We start from the raw sequence: 19,147 nt of genomic DNA on the forward strand, positions 1-19,147 counted from the left end.
TAGTACGATAATTAAAATATTACTCCTTCATGAATAAATACAAATTAGTTTAAGATATCAAATAAATAAAAGTGTATAACAAGGAGGGACAAATGAACTATGACACGACCAATAACAAGTGAAGATATAAATTCGCAATACTATGTCTCATTATTAGAGTTATGCTTAATCTTCATATTTCTATCGATGAATAGAATTTTTATCATTAATTTGTTAAAGAATTTTGAAGGTCAACGATATTAATTAGGAAATTCGACACGTGATTTGCGTTAGAACTGTTAGGCAAGCACCGAGCGTTGGACGTTAGGCGTGTTTAGGGCGCACGGTCGGGCGCTTGGGGCATAAGCCTCACAAAACTAAGCCCCATACATGATCCCCAGGGCGTTTTGCAAGTACCCCGTCCAGGGGCGATCCCCGGACGAGTCCCAAAAATGCCTTTTAAAACACTGTTGATGAAAATAATTTAACTTCAATCTTTCAATTTTACCCTTAATACCCTCCTTTTACATTACACAAATCTCATACTATTTTATTTCATAATTTTTAAAAGTTTTTTATACTTCAAGAGGAAGTAGTCCAGAAGCGTAATTTGTTATTTTATTTTTTAGGAATGTTTTGGAAACCTAATAATGAAGGTCATGGTTGTCATACTCGCAACTGCAAAGCGGCTGCTTGTTTGACCTAAGACAAAGAAGGAATCAAAACGTGGTCGTTTTGGTGGAAGTGATGTGAGATGGCCGAATATTCCCATATTGTTACCGAAATGGCTGAGTCAAAGAAACCGCCTCTCTCCTTTTGCCTTCCGCATATCCAGCATGCTTTACATTATTACTAGAAACTACTAGTATTCATATAAATTTGCAGCAGCATTAGAATACTATTTTGTAGCATCAAAACACTTGCTTTTCTGATCTCTCAGACCCCACTTCTTACATTTAAAAAGATTTTGCATGTGGAGGTGTGAGAATTGTGATCGAACTTTCTTGCTGCTCAAGGTTTTGTGTATAAAAATAGTATAGAATAAAAGGGTGGCTCATTTTATTTTTTGTTTCAAAAACTTACTGTTAAACTCCAGATATCCTGGACAGCTGCTCAACAAATCTCTGTTTCTTCTTCATTAAACTCCTAAAGGTAAGTCTTTTTTTCCTTCTTCTGATTTTCAGGCATTTCTCTGTATTTTTTATGCTGGATTTTGATTGTATCATGTTACATACAGAGCCGCAATAACAAAAATGGGATTTCTTTCCTTTGTTTTCCTTGGTGTCCAGATTTCGTTCCTTTTTTTTTTCTTCTTCTTTTGGTTTAGTGTGATATTTTGGCTTGTGTATGTACCAAATAGCCCGGTTCCTAATCACCCTCCATCAAAAGAAAGACAAGTGGCGGCAGGGTTTAGGGTTTATGCTGAGCACAGATCAGGAGAATTCTTGATCTATATATAGCTCAAAATGTGCTTTGGCATATGCCATTAGGCCCTTTACTAAACAAAAATATTTCATTTTGGTCATAAAGCCAGATTTTTCCAAGGCTATATAAGAAAACATTAACTCATTTCCTGGTATGATACTTAACTTCCACATGTCCTGCGCCTGGCATCTTGTCGTAGGCGATTTAAAAAATAAATCTTAGGCTTAACTCAATCACAAAAGAAATCACAAAAGGTAACTCAGAAGACGATTTCTCAACCAATATGGAGAACACTCAACCAATAATTTATTTGGGGAATAATAAAAAATACCCCTTTATTTTCTTGTCCTGTTTTGGTGGTAGAATTTTGAATGCTAACTTATGTGTAGCAGAGAGTCTGGTAGGCTAGTGTGTCGCATGATAGGCTAGTGTTGTCAATCTTTTATATTTCTCTGACTTTTCTTCTGACTGATTTTGTCAATCTACGTCTTGAAATTGCTTCTCTAATGCTTTTCTTGGTTTGTGCATAATAATTGAAGTTATAATTGTTTTATTCTTATGTGAACATATTTGTTGGATACGAAACTTAATAGTGTGCATTTACTGACTTTTTAGTTGTTAACCCATCATATGAGAGATTGATGTTGTCTACCTTACTTCATTGCATTGCTAGTGATTACATTTCTTCCATTGCAAGACATTTTCTGTCATTTCAAATTCAACTTAAGTATGTAATGTCCAGAAATTTAGTCCAATGGGATTTTGCTGATAGTTTGGAACATTGTATCAGCAAATAGGTTACTCTGAGGTTTGTAGTAAGGAATTGCAAAACCTGTTATGGCATTTTATATACAACATTTATTTTTAATTTATAATATTTATTTTGATTCACATTTATACCAGAAATACACTATAATTATGCAAGCTTAAGAAAAAACCCTGTGCATATATATAGTATATTTGTAAGTATTTACAGTATAAACTTATAAATTAACCAAATAACGTGTTAAAATAATGTTTATTTAAAAACACACAGATAGAAATTATGGCCCACATTTTCCCACCGTTTCTTTTAAAAAAAAAATTAAACAATACTTAAAATTAGCAAATTCACTATTCCTATTTTTTAGGCGTGGGAAATGGACTCTATATAGTTGCTTCCACGCGCTTTTTTACGGGCTGATTGAGACGAAAGGGGCTGCTCAAGGTTTTGTGTATAAAAATATAGAATAAAAGGTCGCTCTTTTTTATTTTTTAGTTTCAAAAGCTGACTGTCAAACTCCAGATGTCCTGGACAGCTGCTCAACAAATCTTTGTTTTCTTCTTCTTCATTAAACTCTCAAAGGTAATCTTTTTCTTTTTGTCCTTCTTCTGATTTTTCAGGCATTCCTCTGTATTTTTAAGCCGGATTTTGATTGTATCATGTGTAGTACCATCATCATTGTTGAGTTTTCTGAACACATTTAATATTTAGTTCATTTAGTTATGAAAAGAAAGACAAGTGGCGGCAGGGTTTAGGGTTCATGTTGCGCAGAGATCAGGATCTATAGCTCAGAATGTGCTTGACATATGCTATATTAGACCCTTTACTAAACAAAATCATTTCATTTAGTTCACGAGGCGAGAATTTCTCAAGGCTATATAAGAAAACGACAACTCATTCCCTCGTATGATACTGCATGTTCAGGGCTTGACATTTCGTCGTATCCAACATAAAAAATGGATCTTGAGTTTAACGCAATTCCAAAGCTAACTCACATAGGAGGATTGTCCAAAATCATATAAGAAGGCAAGGACTCATTTCCTTGCCAAAGTGGGGAACACTTAAACAGTACTAATTTTCTTGTCAATAATTAAAAATACTTTTATTTTCTTGTCCTGTTTTGGTGGTAGAATTTTGAATGCTAACTTGTGTGTAGCAGAGCCTGATAGGCTAGTGCTGTCAATCTTTTATATTTCTCTGATGCTGTAAATCTTTTCTTCTGACTGATTTTGTCAATCTCTGACTTGAAATTGCTTTTCTTTGTTTGTATATAATAACTGAAACCATCTTTTCGATGACTCGAGCTAATGTTTAGGTTGAACCATATATTTTATGGAAAACAAGATTGGACGTAGTATCATATGAGAGATTAATGTTGTCTACCTTACTTCATAGATTCTTGCATTGTTAGTGATTACATTTCTTCCATTGCTAGACATGTTCTGTCATTCCAATTCAAATTAAGTATGTAATATTCAGAAATTTAATCCAATGGGGTTTTGCTGATAGTTTGGAACATTGTGTCAGCAAATAGTTTACTCTGAGGTCTGTACTAAGGAATTGCAAAACCTGTAATGGCATCAGACTTTGTACTTACCATCAAGTTGTTTTTAGTTGTAAGTGGCAGAAGTTTTGGATTTCACAACACAAATTAAGTATGGTGAATTCATATGCAATTTGTTACAGGTAAATATTAGCAAAGCTATTGACAAATTCAAATTGGCATTAGTCTGGTTGCACTCTTCATTTTCTTGTCCTTTACTCCATCTTAAAGCAAGAAGAAGCAACCAGATTCTTGTAAAATATGCTACAAATTTTAGAGTTTGGCACTTACTAACCATGTTTTTCTAGAGAACTGAGATTGTAGTGAGTGCCAGTAAGAATCATGGCATATTGTATTTGTAGATCCAGGTGTTTTATACCTGGATCCCTTCTAAGAATTTTACGAGAACTCTTCGCATTGAAACTGCCACCAGAAACAAGTCCAATGTTGTCCTGTCTGTTTCTGCTCTGGTAAATCCTAGGAATCATATTTGTCTAGCTTTTCTCATGCCCTTGACTGATATTCATAACTTCAAAGTTCATAGTATTTAATTCTCCACACTTATTCTATATTGTGTCTTCGAGCTTTCTATTGAGAGCTCAAAAAACTCACATATACCTTCATCCCTTTTCCAGTGTGATTCTTAAAGGTTGCATACCGAAGAATATCAGCTGTGGTAAGTCGTGCACTGGACATGGCATTGGTAAGGGCTGCAAGGAGTAGCTTAAGGCGCTCCGGAGGTGCAGTTGGAATCTATGCTAGTGAAAGAAATAAATTCTGTGAAGGCATTTCATCATTGAGTCATCCCGCGCCTATTTCTGAAAATGCTGTAGCAGGTTTCAATTCATCATACATTCCAAGCATACTGAGGATAAATGAAATAAGTCTTGGGAAAAGAGGAGTGAAGTTTACCCCTCAATATCAGTTTTCACATGCACAAGCTCAAGTGGTTGAGGATTCTGATTCAGAGCATGAAAGCTCAAAGTATCCTAGCCTTGAAGCAACAAAACCAGGCGAAAAGCCTAGAGTTGTTGTTCTTGGCTCTGGTTGGGCTGCTTGCAGGTTCCTTAAGGGGCTAGACACTAAATTATATGATGTGGTTTGTATATCACCAAGAAATCACATGGTCTTTACCCCTTTGCTTGCATCGACTTGCGTTGGAACATTGGAATTTCGATCAGTTGCTGAACCAGTTAGTCAGATACAGAAAGCATTGGCTAAGGATCCAAATTCGTATTTCTTCTTAGCATCCTGCTCTGGTGTTGACACTCATAAACATGAAGTGAGTGACTAGCTCTTCTTTCCTCATTTCCATGATATAAGTCTCAGTGTTATAATATAATCCCTCCGTTTGCTCTAATCAAATATTATGGGAAAATACAACTGTTTTCTAAATTTTGTCAGGTGTTTTGTGAAACTGTTGGCGATGAAGGAGTCTCTCACGAGCCTTATCGATTTAAAGTTGCATATGACAAGCTTGTAATTGCTTCTGGAGCTGATCCATTGACCTTTGGCATAAAGGGGGTAAGGGAAAATGCCTTTTTCCTTCGTGAAGTATATCACGCCCAAGAAATCAGGAAGAAGCTTCTTTTGAACTTGATGCTCTCAGAAAATCCAGGTGATTTGATTCCCCAATGTTCAATATTCGTATACTCTTGCCATTCCATATATTTCTTTGGAAGCTCTCTAGGATAATATATGACATCAAGGTTTGAAGTAAATGCAGTATAATTTTTACGTGTAAAATTACAGGCATTTCAGAAGAAGAGAAAGAGCGCTTGTTGCACTGTGTTGTTGTTGGAGGTGGCCCAACAGGGGTTGAATTCAGTGGGGAACTAAGCGATTTTATCATGAGAGATGTACGTCAACGTTATGCTCATGTCAAAAATTACATTCGCGTAACCCTCATTGAGGTAAATATATTAATCCAGCTGTGTAGGGTAACCTAAATCGGATAGGAAATGGCATTATGCTGAGTATGGTTTACTAAGACCTTTCCTTGGACAGGCAAATGAAATCTTGTCTTCATTTGACGTTGGATTGCGACAATATGCCACAAAGCATTTGACTAAGGTATTGAATCACTCAATTGCTTTCCTTGAGTCAAGAAATAAGTTACTTCAGTGTTTTCTGAATTGTGAATGATTGCAAAACTTCATATATATCAGGTTGGCGTCCGCCTTGTTCGAGGTGTTGTAAAAGAAGTACATCCAAATAAAATAGTTCTCAGTGATGGAAGTGATGTCCCATATGGCCTTCTCGTTTGGTCTACTGGAGTTGGTCCTTCTGAATTTGTTAGATCACTAAATGTTCCTAAATCTCCTGGTGGAAGGTAAAGAATCTTGATATTTCTCCAACAAATTGGCGACTTGGTTCCCTTTCGTGTATCCAACCAACTAATCTTAAGACATGTTACAGGGTTGGAGTCGACGAATGGTTGCGGGTTCCTTCTGTAGAAGATGTGTTTGCACTGGGAGATTGTGCTGGTTTTCTTGAACACACTGGAAAGCCGGTGCTTCCGGCCCTTGCTCAGGTCAGTATAATTTCCTGATACGTCGTTGACTTCTCCGGGCACATTATTCTTATGCATCTGCCTGCAATTTTCCTGCCTCATTCCTTTCTCCTGTAGTGAATTACATGTTTCTTCCATCTTGGAGTATAAAACTTTTCTGAATGCGATAATACTTTTACAGGTTGCTGAAAGGCAAGGGAAGTACCTTGTTGGATTGCTCAACAACATTGGGAAACAGAATGGAGGCAAAGCTCTCTCTGCCAAAGAAATCTCTCTAGGAGATCCATTTGTCTACAAGCATCTTGGAAGCATGGCATCTGTGGGGCGTTACAAAGCTCTCGTTGATCTCCGCCAATCTAAGGTACATCATATTCTTTGTCATCTCTATTACTCTTCGATCAAGCCTAAAGTGTATTTGCTTGTAGGTTATGAACATAGTCAGAGGAATCTACACGGATTCTATGGGTTCAACTGAACCCTTTATACTTTCAGCTTGAACTATGTTTATATATGTCAAAAAAATAAAAAATGAACGTGTACATATAAGATCTCACTCATTCTGAATTTACTGATAGTAAATCTTGGATTTGCCTCTATATAAAATCAATCAAGAACGAGCTTGTTTACCTTTGCTTCTTGTAGATTAGCCTATGTTCTCATATTCATTTTGTTCGTCAGGATGAAAAAGGCATCTCATTAGCAGGCTTCGTGAGCTGGTTTATTTGGCGCTCCGCATATCTGACTCGAGTTATCAGCTGGAGGAACAGGATATATGTGGCTATGAACTGGGCAACAACGTTAGTCTTTGGCAGAGACAATACTAGGATAGGATAAAACTAGCACTTGTTGCAGGATTCGTGTTTCCGAACCACTTTTTGAACACTTGATAACCTACCTAAGTGTGTCAAGTGTGAGCATATTTGAAGCTCCAAAATGCTCAGTGCAAATAGAAGTGATCAAATACGGGAATAAGAAGCAAGATCGCCTTTGTTTCTTTAATCATTTTGTCTGTACATTCTCTAGTGATAAATGAGAAATCAAATTACCAATCCTAATGTATACTTTATAAGCATAAGCCCCTTGAATGTTTACTCATTTCCGTACATTAAGCATAATTGGTATGTGATTTTACTATAGATTAAGTGAACAACATCTGAAGTTACTACTTTATCCCCGAAGTATGAGCTTGTATTGTGTCCGATTAAACACTTCGATGTATTAGTTATTGCCGTCTGATTCCTTTCCAAGATCCTTTTAGAGTGATTTTCATCATCCCCTCAAATTTGATAATCAATTTTGTATGAGATTTTCAAATTTGATGAATTTTTTTGAACAACCATATAATTACATAAATAGCTCTATTATATAAGAAGGAAATTCCTAACTTGAAGTTGGATTAACAAATTGGTGCTACAGCAAAAATTACACCACAATCCCAAGCTAGTTGGGTTTGGTTACGAAATTTCACCGTGGTGATGGTTCCATTAAGATCCCTTTCATTCTAATATTCAGTAACTAGAGTTCTTTACGTTTTCTATTAACATGCAGATTTCCAAGTAAGATTAAAAGGACTACGAGTGGATAATGGACCTAACAGAATGAGACATTCATATTATTTCAGTTCTTATGTCTATCGCGATTGCCCTATTATCTCTCAATTGTTTATCCTTTCTAGATGAGGAGGAGTCCCTTAGCAGTAGCTTCCAACACTTCAGATTGACCTCCTCAAGAGCCAAATATGAATATTTTATTAATTTCATATGAGACCACGGTTATGAACTTATAATATGATGATCGCGTCGATTCCATGATTATAAGTTCATTTATTTCATAGCGGACCAGGCCGGAATAGGGTTACATTCTATGAGAAGGGGTCCGGACTAAAATCAGATAGATTTTATAATTCCTAAATTGTCAAAAACTTTTTTCCCCCGTTCTTTTACATGTAGTGCTATGATTTAACTCCATCTTGTTGGATATTCGTGAGAAGAAGCTGACAAATAGCACTAACTTTATGAATTTTAATATTAGAAACATGAAAGTCAGATTCACGAAAAATAATTACACAATTTTAATAAGGAAAAATTTGTAAGTAAAATCTTATTCAATTTTAGATTCCCAAACTATTAGCAGTTTTTACTTAGTTCAAATAAGAAAGAATTTAATTAAAAATTATTTAATTTTTAAAGTCCTACATATTAGAAAAATAATTATGTTACAATTATAAATTTATCCAGTGTGAAATCTATTTTTAAAGGTGAAAAGGACAAATTATATTTCGCTAAGGACATTCATGCTTTTAATATAATATAAGTAAATCACTTTAAACATCCAAAAGGTATTACATATTTAATAACATTCATTATTTCCAAATATTTATCTAACATATTAGTCAAGTTTACATAAAATTCTCTAAAAGAACGTGTAATATTATTGTGCCACTTTATCAATCATACATTTCAAAGAATTGATGTGTTAAATTTAAAGTTGCACATGTATTTAAATTTAGATAAAAAGGCGTGTCAAATCACCATTAGGTGACAAGTTTAAGAATATTAGCATTCTAACCCTATATGTCTAACATTCATATTTTACTATAATACTTTTCATAGTGTAACTATTCTAATATTCTTCTTTGTGACAACCCGATTAAGTTTCATGATCAATGAAAAAATGAGAGAAAGTATTACTTTATAAACAATAAACGAAAAATTAAGAATTTTTTTTCAAGAATGAGAAATAGTATAAATGTGTTATGAAATTACATGTTATTTTTGTTCAAACTCAAGGAGGGGTTGAGATGAGTATTATGTGTGGCATATTGTTCAATGTGACTAATGCTAAAATAATTGGTCTGCTTGTTGAACGCGCAGTAGCATTTCATAATGCCGCACAGGTTAATGGAAGCATTAATTTATAAATTTTCATCTATTAATGCTTACTTTAGTTCATGTTTTTAACTTTGTATCTCTTTTCCAGCACTTTGCCAGGGAACTTCCCTATAGCGATGTATCACACATCTGTTATATTCTTAATAGTGTAAGGTTTATGCGGAGGGCACAAATGCACATTGAAGCTATCGACTTGGTTTTTGCATGTTAGTGGAAATTAAAGTTTTTCCACTAAAGTAAGTTCTTAATATTTGCATAACTTAATTCAATATATCATTTTAACAGACGTTGCATGCACTTTAAAATGTTCCTTTAACCGAGCATGTAGAAGCCATTGCCAGTTGCTGAATGATTTCCTTGTATAGACTACTAATCTAGAAGGGAATTAAAAAATATTATGAGTTGACTGTTATGTGTTGGGTATTAAAAATATTTGAAGGACATAGTGAAGATGAATGATTTTCTTGAATAGACTAACAATTTCTTTCTACTAGTTAATATTAATATAAAAGGGAATTAAAAATATTATGTGTTGTGTATTAAAATATGTTTGCAGAGACAAGGTGAAGATGGACTCAACTAAATGTTTTAGTTGGTTAGCGGATGAACAAGATTTGACTGGGTTAACTGATCGATTTCAGTTCCATAACGAGATAAGATATCAGCATGAGCCTATTATGATGAAAAGTTTGGCTCCAACACACTTAGCCATTTGAACGGCAAAGGTTCCAATTCCACCCGAGACTCTATGTATCTGGAAGTAACTTATGTAGCTATTAGTTATTTCATATTTTTATCTTATACCATGGGAACCACGGATATAAATTTGTGCTAATCAACTAAACGCCTGATTATCTACACAGATTAAAAAAAGGAATTATTGTTAAACGACAAATTGTATTAAAGAAGAGCTTTGTTCTGTCAAATCAACAGGAATGTCTCACCCGAAGAAAGCTTGCTCATCATGAAAATAGTTAACCGAACATGAACAATGCATGCCACTTTAAAAAATTAGATGTATCTTGTAAATAAACACTTGATGGAATAGGAGAAACTTGTCCAGTAGGTACAACTGCTTTCTCTGGATAACCTCCATCAATGCGAGAACATACCTATTAGGTGAAGCTTTTACATTGTCAATGTACCAAAAAAAATTTAAAACTTCACAAGCAAATAAATAAGTCCTCATATCTTGTGTATATTTGTTTTAACCAATATCTTCGATCTTCGGAAGCTCTCCAAGTCCTTTCAAGTTAGAAAATATATTATTCACTTTTCGCACATGATCGATATAGTTGTCAAGCTCAAAACTAAGACCTTCAAACTTAGAAGTAGTGAACTCATTTGGATAATATGTAACAAGTTTCACGTTCATATTTTTATCATATTTGTAAAAGCATCATTGGGACACAAACTAGTCATACCAAGAAGCAGATCAGTATTCACTTCATTAAAACGATTGTTAAGCTCCGAAACTTACAAATCAATAACAACACAAAAAACTTCAACACACAAATGATGAGAATATATAACACTTGAGCTCTTATGCTTCAATTTTTAAAGACCATACTTCTCATCCATTTTAGGAATCACAATACTATTCTTGTCACAAAATAATGAGACATTTTCTACCAAATAATTCTATTTAGATTCTCTTATCGTCTGCAATTGCCTCTTTGTAAAATCAATAGTTTTATAGCAGTTACAATATATTGATATTTCTTTGTAAAGCCATATTCAAATCATATGCAATTGCCAACATTTTCAACAACAAATGAAACATATATATAAACTCGTAAGATTTTATATCTTTCAATAAATTTTTTGCCATTTATTTCTCAAGATGATTTGAATCCTCATTTGCAAGAACCCCCAAGCACATGAACATTGATGAGAATAAAAAATAAAGCTATGCACAGTCTAAAAATGAGATCCCCAATGGGTTACAGTTCAAGCTCTTAATTTAATTCACTTCGTTATGAACTTCACCAAGTACTAATAATTTCTCTAATTTTTCATCTTGGTCATCTAGAAGCATCTCCCTATGCTTAAAAGAACCCCAACAATATTCGAAATATTAGCAAGAATATCAAAAAGATTATCCATATCATTATGTTTCTTTGCAACAACTATAATGGTCAATTGCAATTGATGAGCTAAAGAGTGTATGTGTCACAACCTAAAAATCAATCGTTGTGATGACGCCTATCGTGGTACTAGGCAAACCGCTACTCAACTATCTCAACATAGTAAAACCTTTAAAATATAGGTGGAAATAATTTAATATTTAAGAAAACCCCTTTTTAAAACTAAAAATAAACCCGCAACACAATACAATCTACCCCAAAATCAGGGTGTCACCGAGTACATGAGCATCTATGTCAGAATACAGTCTACTACAATGTCTAAAGAGTAAAAACAGAAGTACAGATAAAGATAATGAAGGAGAATCAAGGCCTGCGAATGCCATGGAGCTACCTTGATAGTCTCCGAGACCCTATCTCCTCAATCAGCAACCGCCTTAACCAGAAGCACCTGGATCTGCACACGAGGTGGAGGGTGTAGCGTGAGTACAACCAACTCAGTAAGTAACAAACCCAAACTGTGGGCTGAAAGTAGTAATGAACTCAACCGGCACAGTTCAATACAGAAAATAACAGTGCAGGAATGTAGGCATGCTTTCAAATTAAATGGGCAACTCAAAACAGTAAAGTACAGCAGATCCGAACAGTGTAAAGAATATGACTCTACTATCTCTACATGCCAATGCACATGCTGTATGTGATGCACCATGCTGTCAGCCTCACGTGCTCGCACTCTCAATGCTCAACCACTCGGTACTGTATATGGCCCATACGGCCCAGGGAAGATCCATCCCAGAACATATATATCACTGACTATAAGTCACCCAGTACTGAGGAAGGCCAATCCAGTCCTATGGAGAAGATCCATCTCCATATAATATCAACCGCGCTCACTGAGGGTGTGTGCACACTCCGGAGGGGCTCCTTCAGCCCAAGCGCTATCATAAATCAGTATAACCACTGCGGCGTGCAACCCGTTCCCATAAACGTCACTCATAATCAGGCACTCGGCCTCACTCAATCATCAATCTCTCCAGTCTCTCTCTCACGGGCTCACAATGTCATGATACTAGCCCGAAAACAATAATATGATGCATCAATAAATAACAACAAAGACTACGATGAGATATGAAATGAATGAATATGACTGAGTATGAAATATCAATGAAATCAGTAAGACAACAACAAGAAACGACTGCTATGGGTCCCAACAGTACCGGCATAAAGCCTAGACATGGTATCTAGCATGAGTGACAGTTCAATTACTTTATCACATGATGAAAATACGGATATCAACAAGATAAAACCACTATACGGTGCCATGGAGTCAACCAGGTCACAATTCTCACGGTGCACGCCTACACGCCCGTCACCTCAATATCAATCATATAATTCGGGGTTTCGAACCCTCAGAACCAAGTTTATAAGTGTTACTTACCTCAATCCGGGCTAAATTCTACTCCAAAATGCCTTTGCCTCTCAAATCCATCTCCAAATATCTCGAATCTAGCCACAAGCAGTTCAATACAATTAATATAGGCTAAAGAAATTAATTCCACAAGAAAAATACGAAATTATAGCCAAAATTCGAAATCGGCCCAAAATCGGCCCCCGAGCCCATATCTCTAAATCCGACAAAAGTCACAAAATCCAAAAGCTCATTCACTCACGAGTCTAACCATACCAAATTCATCAAAATCCGACACCAATTGGTCGTTCAAATCCTCAAAACCAACTCTCCAAATCTCTAGCCTCAAATACCCAATTTACACCTCAAAAATACACCATCTAGGTGGGAAATCAGTAGAGAAACATAATTATTGAAGAAAAATGAACACAAGGAACTTACCTCAAGAATTCCACTTGAAAAGCCCTCTCAAAATCTCTAAAATCCGAGTTAAAAATGATGAAATGAAGCCAAAAATCTCGGACCCCGCTGATATAGGTTCTGCCCAGGCATTTCCGCACCTGCGGAGCCTGGGCTCGCACCTGCGCGCCCGCTGGTGCAAAAAATTTGGGCGCACCTGCGAAAATGACTAACTCCGGCTGCCTCCGCTCCTGCGACTCATGGTCCGCATCTGCGCTATCGCATGTGCGGAGAAACCATCGCACTTGCGACCCCTGCTGGTCTCCACCCTTTCTGCACCTGTGCTTAACCTGCCGCACCTGCGACATCACATCTGCGGTCCCCTCTCTGTAGGTGCGGTCACACCAGCAGCTCTCAGACTTCAGCAACTTCTGAAATCACATTCCAAGTCAGTTAACCACCCGAAATCAACCCGAGGTCTCCCGGGACCTCAACCAAACATACCAACAAGTCTTATGACACCATACGAACTTAGTCAAATCTTCAAATAACCTCCAACAACATCGAAAACACGAATTACACACGGATTCAAGCCTAAGAAACTTTGAAATTTCTAAATTCTACTAACGACGCAGAAACCTATCAAATCACGTCCGATTGACCTTAAATTTTGCACACAAGTCATAAATGACCCCACGAACCTACTGCAGCTTCCGAAATCAGAATTCGACCCCGAAATCAAAAAGCCAACCCCCCGGCCAAACTTCTCAAAATTCGACTTTCGCCATTTCAAGCCTAATCCTACTACGGACCTCCAAATAATTTTCCGAACACGCTCCTAAGTCCAAAATCACCATACGGAGCTACCGGAATCATCAGAATTTGAATACGGGGTCGTTTACACATAGATCAACATCCGGTCAACTTTTTCAACTTAAGCTTTCCATTTAAGAGACTTAGTGTCTCATTTCACACTGAATTCACTCCGGACCCGAATGTAAGTCCCCGTGAAAATTTTCCTAAAAACCGGGGTTCTATTATGCCGGGGCAGGCGTAGAGGTTAATAATAGTAGAAATTCTTCGCGGTGAGCTTGCGAGCCGCAGTTCCGACTTTTTGGATTAAACATTGCGCACGGGAGTTAAGAAAAATGTTGGGCAGAAGTAGGCATTTCTGCGGCCCATTCTGCGGCCGCAAGAACCACTCTGCGGACCGTAGATTGGTCGCAGAGTGGGGTAGTTTTCTAGGTCATATTGATGTCAATTTCGCGGCCATTATGTGACTGCATAACCGTTTCGTGGGCCGCACTATTTTTGCATATCCAGCCTTGTGATTCTTCGGAGGGAGGTTCTGCGGTGCACTATGCAACCGCACAGGTCTGCGGGCCGCATAGTGATCGCAAACCAGGTCAGTTTTCTTCCAGTTCTGGCACTCCAATTTTGCGGTCGGTTCGCGGACCGCATAACCATTATGCGGTAGCATATGCGACCGCAGAAACTGTTCCGAAGCTTCATTTTTGGGGGTTTTAAACTCGACCCAATTCTATTAAATCACATCCCATAGACCATTTTTGAGCAAAATCTAATACTTTAGAGTGAGAGAGAGAGAGAGAGTCCTAGCGGGAGAAAGTGATCTTCATCAAGTTACTCTTCAACTCTTGCATAAACCCTTGAAGATTATCAAGAGAAGCACCCTGGGTCTTCATCCTAAGATCTAAGGTTCTATCACCAAACTCTTAATTTCGAAAGGTAACTAGAATAGGCAGTTAGTAAGGTAGTTCATGGGGATATGGGTGCTTACCCTGCATGCATGTATTCTTGAATTATGTGGGAAGGTTGTGAGCTAAAAATGGTAGAAAATGAGTTGGGAAATGATGGAATCTTCCAAAAAAGGGCCTTAGGACCTTAATGCACACCTAGTATTTGATAAAATGCTCAAATGAGCTAGAACCATGATCATCTTCCTAATCTTGATTCAATTTGTTACATTTTCAAAATAGATTGAAGTTGCTAAGATTTTCGAAAAATTTTAGAGTGTAAGGAAGCTCAATTAAGGTATGTTGGCTAAACTTTCTCTCTTAGAATCGAGTTCCATATTGTTTCCGTAAGATCAAGTATGATTGGCTCAAGGTTCCTAACTTCTATATTTCGGGTTATTCCCTATAAACTTGTTCATTCCGAATGAGCTTATGTCGAAAGATAGATGTTCAAAGTATGGTTTGCATATTTGAGTCGTGTTTTAAATTAAAACTAGTATACCAACTGGGTGAGAAAAACTCGATATGCCTAAGACTCATAATTTCTTATATGTGTACCTAAAGTCTTGATTGGAAGTGCCATGTTGTTGCTAATCTTTAATGATGCCTGAAAATGAAATAAGTGAATTGAAGAAATAGAGTGTGGCCAACGTGCCAGGAATTTAAGTTATGACTGTGGCTAGTAGTGCAAATGATTTGAGAGAATGCGATAAAGAATATGAAATGAGTCTCGACTCGATTGTTTAAAAACGATTTCAAAAATAGAATTGTCTAAAGGCTTTTGTACTCAATTCATGCACATAAGTGGCTGCTTTAACTAATGCTTTGCTTTATAAATATATCCAGTGTGATTCGAGTTCTTACATACTCAGGTGTTGAAATTGTATATTGTCATTTATGGGAAGGAGTATTGCAAGAATAAATGGAGTATTGATTGCTTATGATTTTGATGTGTGCTTGTATTGCTTGTCGGTATGCCCCATTATTTGGGAAGGAACCTTGTGTGTTTAAAGTTTTCATTACTAATAAATTCGAGGTATAGGATTGCTGAAATATTCCATATGTTGTTATTTGATGGTGAACTTTGAAATTGAAAGAGATAAAAGTGTGGAATATGAAATATGGCCACCGTGCCAGGAATAAAGAATCTCGTGAATGGCCAATTAAGCCAAGGAAATATTGTTGTTGTGAGTGACTGGAAATACTAATAAGAATTTATACAATGTGAAAGATGTTGAGGTGAGTACAAATGTATTTATGTTACCTTTGTGTTCAAATCAAATAAAAAAAAATATATTTTTGGGAGCATCATTAGCAAAATCGAGGAAGGGTGGGTCATAAGGCCCACACATGAAACTACACGTGCCGGTGTAGGGATGGATTGTGATTATTTCCCTTATTTGGGATGAAATTGAAATATTGGAGAAATTTTGATATTATTCCCCTTAATTGGGATGAAACTGGTAACAATTATGGATTGGAAAAGTCAACCCACACGGCATATGTGGGAAGGCGGCCTAGCTGATCGGGTGGAGATCGGACGCCATGTTGCGCACATGGTGGTACTACTCTTGGTAACAACTTTCTTTTGCATCACTTGTCAAACCACATTGTTCGTGGGGAGATGGCCTAGCCGATCGGGCGTGATCAGACTCCGTGCTAACAAAGACGGTGGTATATCGGTGCTAATGATCTCCCAACCAAAATTATATATGAAGTTTGTATTTTGAAAATTATTATGTTTTAACTGGACATTTGGATATTGTGGATTGTGACTTGCTGTTTCTATGTGTTGGCTTTTCTTATATGGGCATTCTATTTTGAGAGAGGATTTTTAACTATACAAACTAGTGCTATTCAACAGTACTAACGTCCCTTTTTTCGGGGGCGCTGCATCTTTAATGGATGCGAGTGGTTCTACAACAGGCGACATTGATCAGCGATAGCAGTACACTCTTTTCAGCTGATTTGGTGAGCCCCACTTCATTCGGGGTCATGTATCTTTTGTTTCTCATGTACTATATTTTGAGGTATAGTTGGGGCCTTGTTGCCGGCGTTTCCATATTACTCTTCTATTGTACTTAGAGGCTCCGTAGACAGGTTGTGGGTTGTGGTTGATATTGGAAATTGAATTAGAAATGATAGTATTTCAGAATAATGTTTTACATTAATTCTATAAATTCGTAATATTTTGGAAATTATGAATGAAGTTGCTAATGGGAATGAAAAGGTAGTTGTTAATAGAATCTTTTTAGTGTTTGAGTAATGGAGTACAACTCCTCTTTATTCGTAGATGAGTTTGGGTAGAAGGTAATCTAACAGGCTTGCTCGGCCGGGTTCTCTCGGTTGAGCGCCGGTCGCGCTCCCCGAGTTTGGGACGTGACACCGAACCAACTAACCCAATAAGTCATATAACAACTATAAAGCATAAATGGAGCAGTAAATAGGGGAACAGAGCTACAACTCTCGAAACGACCGTCCGGGTCGTTACATCCTCCCACTCTTAAATAAACGTTCGTCCTCGAACGGGTTTAGAAATATAGCTGGAGTACCAAATAGGTGTGGATAACTGCTCCACATCTACTGCTCGGTCTCCCAAGTAGCCTCCTCCATGGGCTGACCTCTCCACTGCACCTTCACTGAAGCTATATCCTTTGACCTCAACTCCCGAACCTGCCGATCCAAAATGGCCACCAGCTCCACATCATAAGTCAAATCACCATCCAACTGAACCGTACTGAAATTCAAAACATGAGACGGATCGCCGATATACTTCCGGAGCATAGAAACATGAAATACTGGATGCACACTCGACAACCTAGGTGGCAAGGCAAGCTTATAAGCCACCTCCCTAATCCTCTGAAGTACCTCAAAAGGCCCAATGAACCTAGGGCTCAACTTTCCCTTCTTCCCGAACCTCATAACACCCTTCATGGGTGAAACCTTCAGCAGAACCTTCTCCCTAACCATGTAAGACACATCACGGACTTTCCTGTCGGCATAACTCTTCTGTCTGGACTGCGCCGTGCGAAGCCACTCTTGAATCAATTTAACCTTGTCCAATGCATCATGAACCAAGTCTATACCCAAAATCTAGCCTCACCGGGCTCAAACCAACCCACCAGAGATCTACACCGCCTCCCATACAAAGCCTCATACGGGGCCATCTGGATGCTCGACTGATAAATGTTGTTGTAAGCAAACTCCGCGAATGGAAGAAACTGATCCCAAGAACCCCCAAAATCTATGACACAAGCGCGTAGCATGTCCTCCAATATCTGAATAGTGCGCTCAGACTGTCCGTCAGTCTGAGGGTGAAATGTTGTGCTCAACTCAACCTGGGTGCCCAACTCTCGTTGCACAGCTCTCCAAAACTGCGTGCTTCAATCTGAAATGATGGAAACTGGTACACCGTGAAGGAAAACAATCTCTCGAATGTAAATCTCAGCCAACCGCTCCGATGAATAGGTAGTACCAACTAGAATGAAGTGCGCGGACTTGGTCAGCCAATCCACAATCACCCAAATAACATCGAACTTCCTCGAAGTCCGTGGGAGTCCAACTACAAAATCCATGGTGATCCGCTCCCATTTCCACTCTGGAATCTCTAACCTCTGAAGAAATCCACATGGTCTCTGATGCTCATACTTCACCTGCTGATAGTTAAGGCACCGAGCTACAAATTCCACTACATCCTTCTTTATTCTACTCCACCAATAGTGCTATCGCGAACTGTGGGCCTCTTCAAGAATCAACTCACGTAGCCCATCCACATTGGGCACACAAATCCGACCCTGCATCCTCAATACCACATCATCCCCAATAGTCACATCTCTGGCATCGCCGTGTCCTTAAGGACAAGCAAATGGGGATCATCATACTGGCGCTCTTTGATGCGATCGTATAAGGAAGACCGAGAAACCACACAAGCAAGAACTCGGCTGGGATCCGAAATATCCAATCTCACGAACTGGTTGGCCAAAGCCTGAATGTCAACTACAAGAGGTCTCTCCCCAATGGGAATGAATGCAAGACTACCCATACTCACCGCCTTTCTACTCAAGGCATCAGCCACCACATTAGCCTTCCCCAGATGATACAAATGGTGATATCATAGTCTTTTAACAGCTCCAACCATCTACGCTGTCTCAAATTTAGATCCTTTTGTTTGAATAAGTGCTGGAGGCTACGATGATCAGTAAATACCTCACAAGACACACCATAGAGATAGTGCCTCCAAATCTTCTACGCATGAACAATGGCAGCCAACTCTAAATTATGAACATGGTAGTTCTTCTCATGAGGCTTCAACTGGCGTGAAACATAAGCATTCACTCTACCCTCCTGCATCAACACATACCCAATGCTGATCCGAGAAATATCACAATA

At 37.8% G+C, this 19,147-nt stretch overlaps 1 protein-coding gene and 1 non-coding gene across 3 annotated transcripts; one reads left to right on the forward strand and one right to left on the reverse strand.

Annotated features, from left to right (window-relative positions):
• Window positions 1-774: 774 nt before the first annotated feature.
• On the forward strand, window positions 775-7,271 carry LOC107770502 (internal alternative NAD(P)H-ubiquinone oxidoreductase A2, mitochondrial-like). Of its 2 annotated transcripts, none has more exons than XM_016589819.2 (9): window positions 775-1,131; window positions 4,346-4,992; window positions 5,115-5,328; window positions 5,463-5,623; window positions 5,718-5,783; window positions 5,879-6,042; window positions 6,129-6,243; window positions 6,404-6,583; window positions 6,901-7,271. In XM_016589819.2, the coding sequence occupies exons 2-9, from the start codon at window positions 4,405-4,407 to the stop codon at window positions 7,054-7,056; spliced, it is 1,644 nt and encodes a 547-aa protein (XP_016445305.2). In that variant the 5' UTR covers window positions 775-1,131; window positions 4,346-4,404; the 3' UTR covers window positions 7,057-7,271. The 2 variants fall into 2 exon arrangements, with proteins under 2 accessions (XP_016445305.2, XP_075090939.1); XM_075234838.1 differs by lacking the exon at window positions 775-1,131 and adding an exon at window positions 2,612-2,749.
• Window positions 7,272-8,163: 892 nt separating this feature from the next.
• Window positions 8,164-8,269, reverse strand: LOC142172296 (small nucleolar RNA snoR97). The gene has a single exon (XR_012701664.1). It is a non-coding gene; the product is annotated as a small nucleolar RNA snoR97 (small nucleolar RNA).
• Between the last annotated feature and the right edge of the window lie 10,878 nt (window positions 8,270-19,147).

Source organism: Nicotiana tabacum, chromosome 17 (genome assembly GCF_000715075.1).
Source record: "Nicotiana tabacum cultivar K326 chromosome 17, ASM71507v2, whole genome shotgun sequence".
NCBI lineage: Eukaryota > Viridiplantae > Streptophyta > Magnoliopsida > Solanales > Solanaceae > Nicotiana > Nicotiana tabacum.

Bases quoted from the DNA above. Each gene is read 5' to 3' on its own strand.
- LOC107770502 (XM_016589819.2), top strand. From the start codon at position 4,405: ATGGCATTGGTAAGGGCTGCAAGGAGTAGCTTAAGGCGCTCCGGAGGT. The intron at 5,329-5,462 runs GTGATTTGATTC...GTAAAATTACAG, and splicing joins GATGCTCTCAGAAAATCCAG to GCATTTCAGAAGAAGAGAAA. The intron at 6,244-6,403 runs GTCAGTATAATT...ATACTTTTACAG, and splicing joins TGCTTCCGGCCCTTGCTCAG to GTTGCTGAAAGGCAAGGGAA.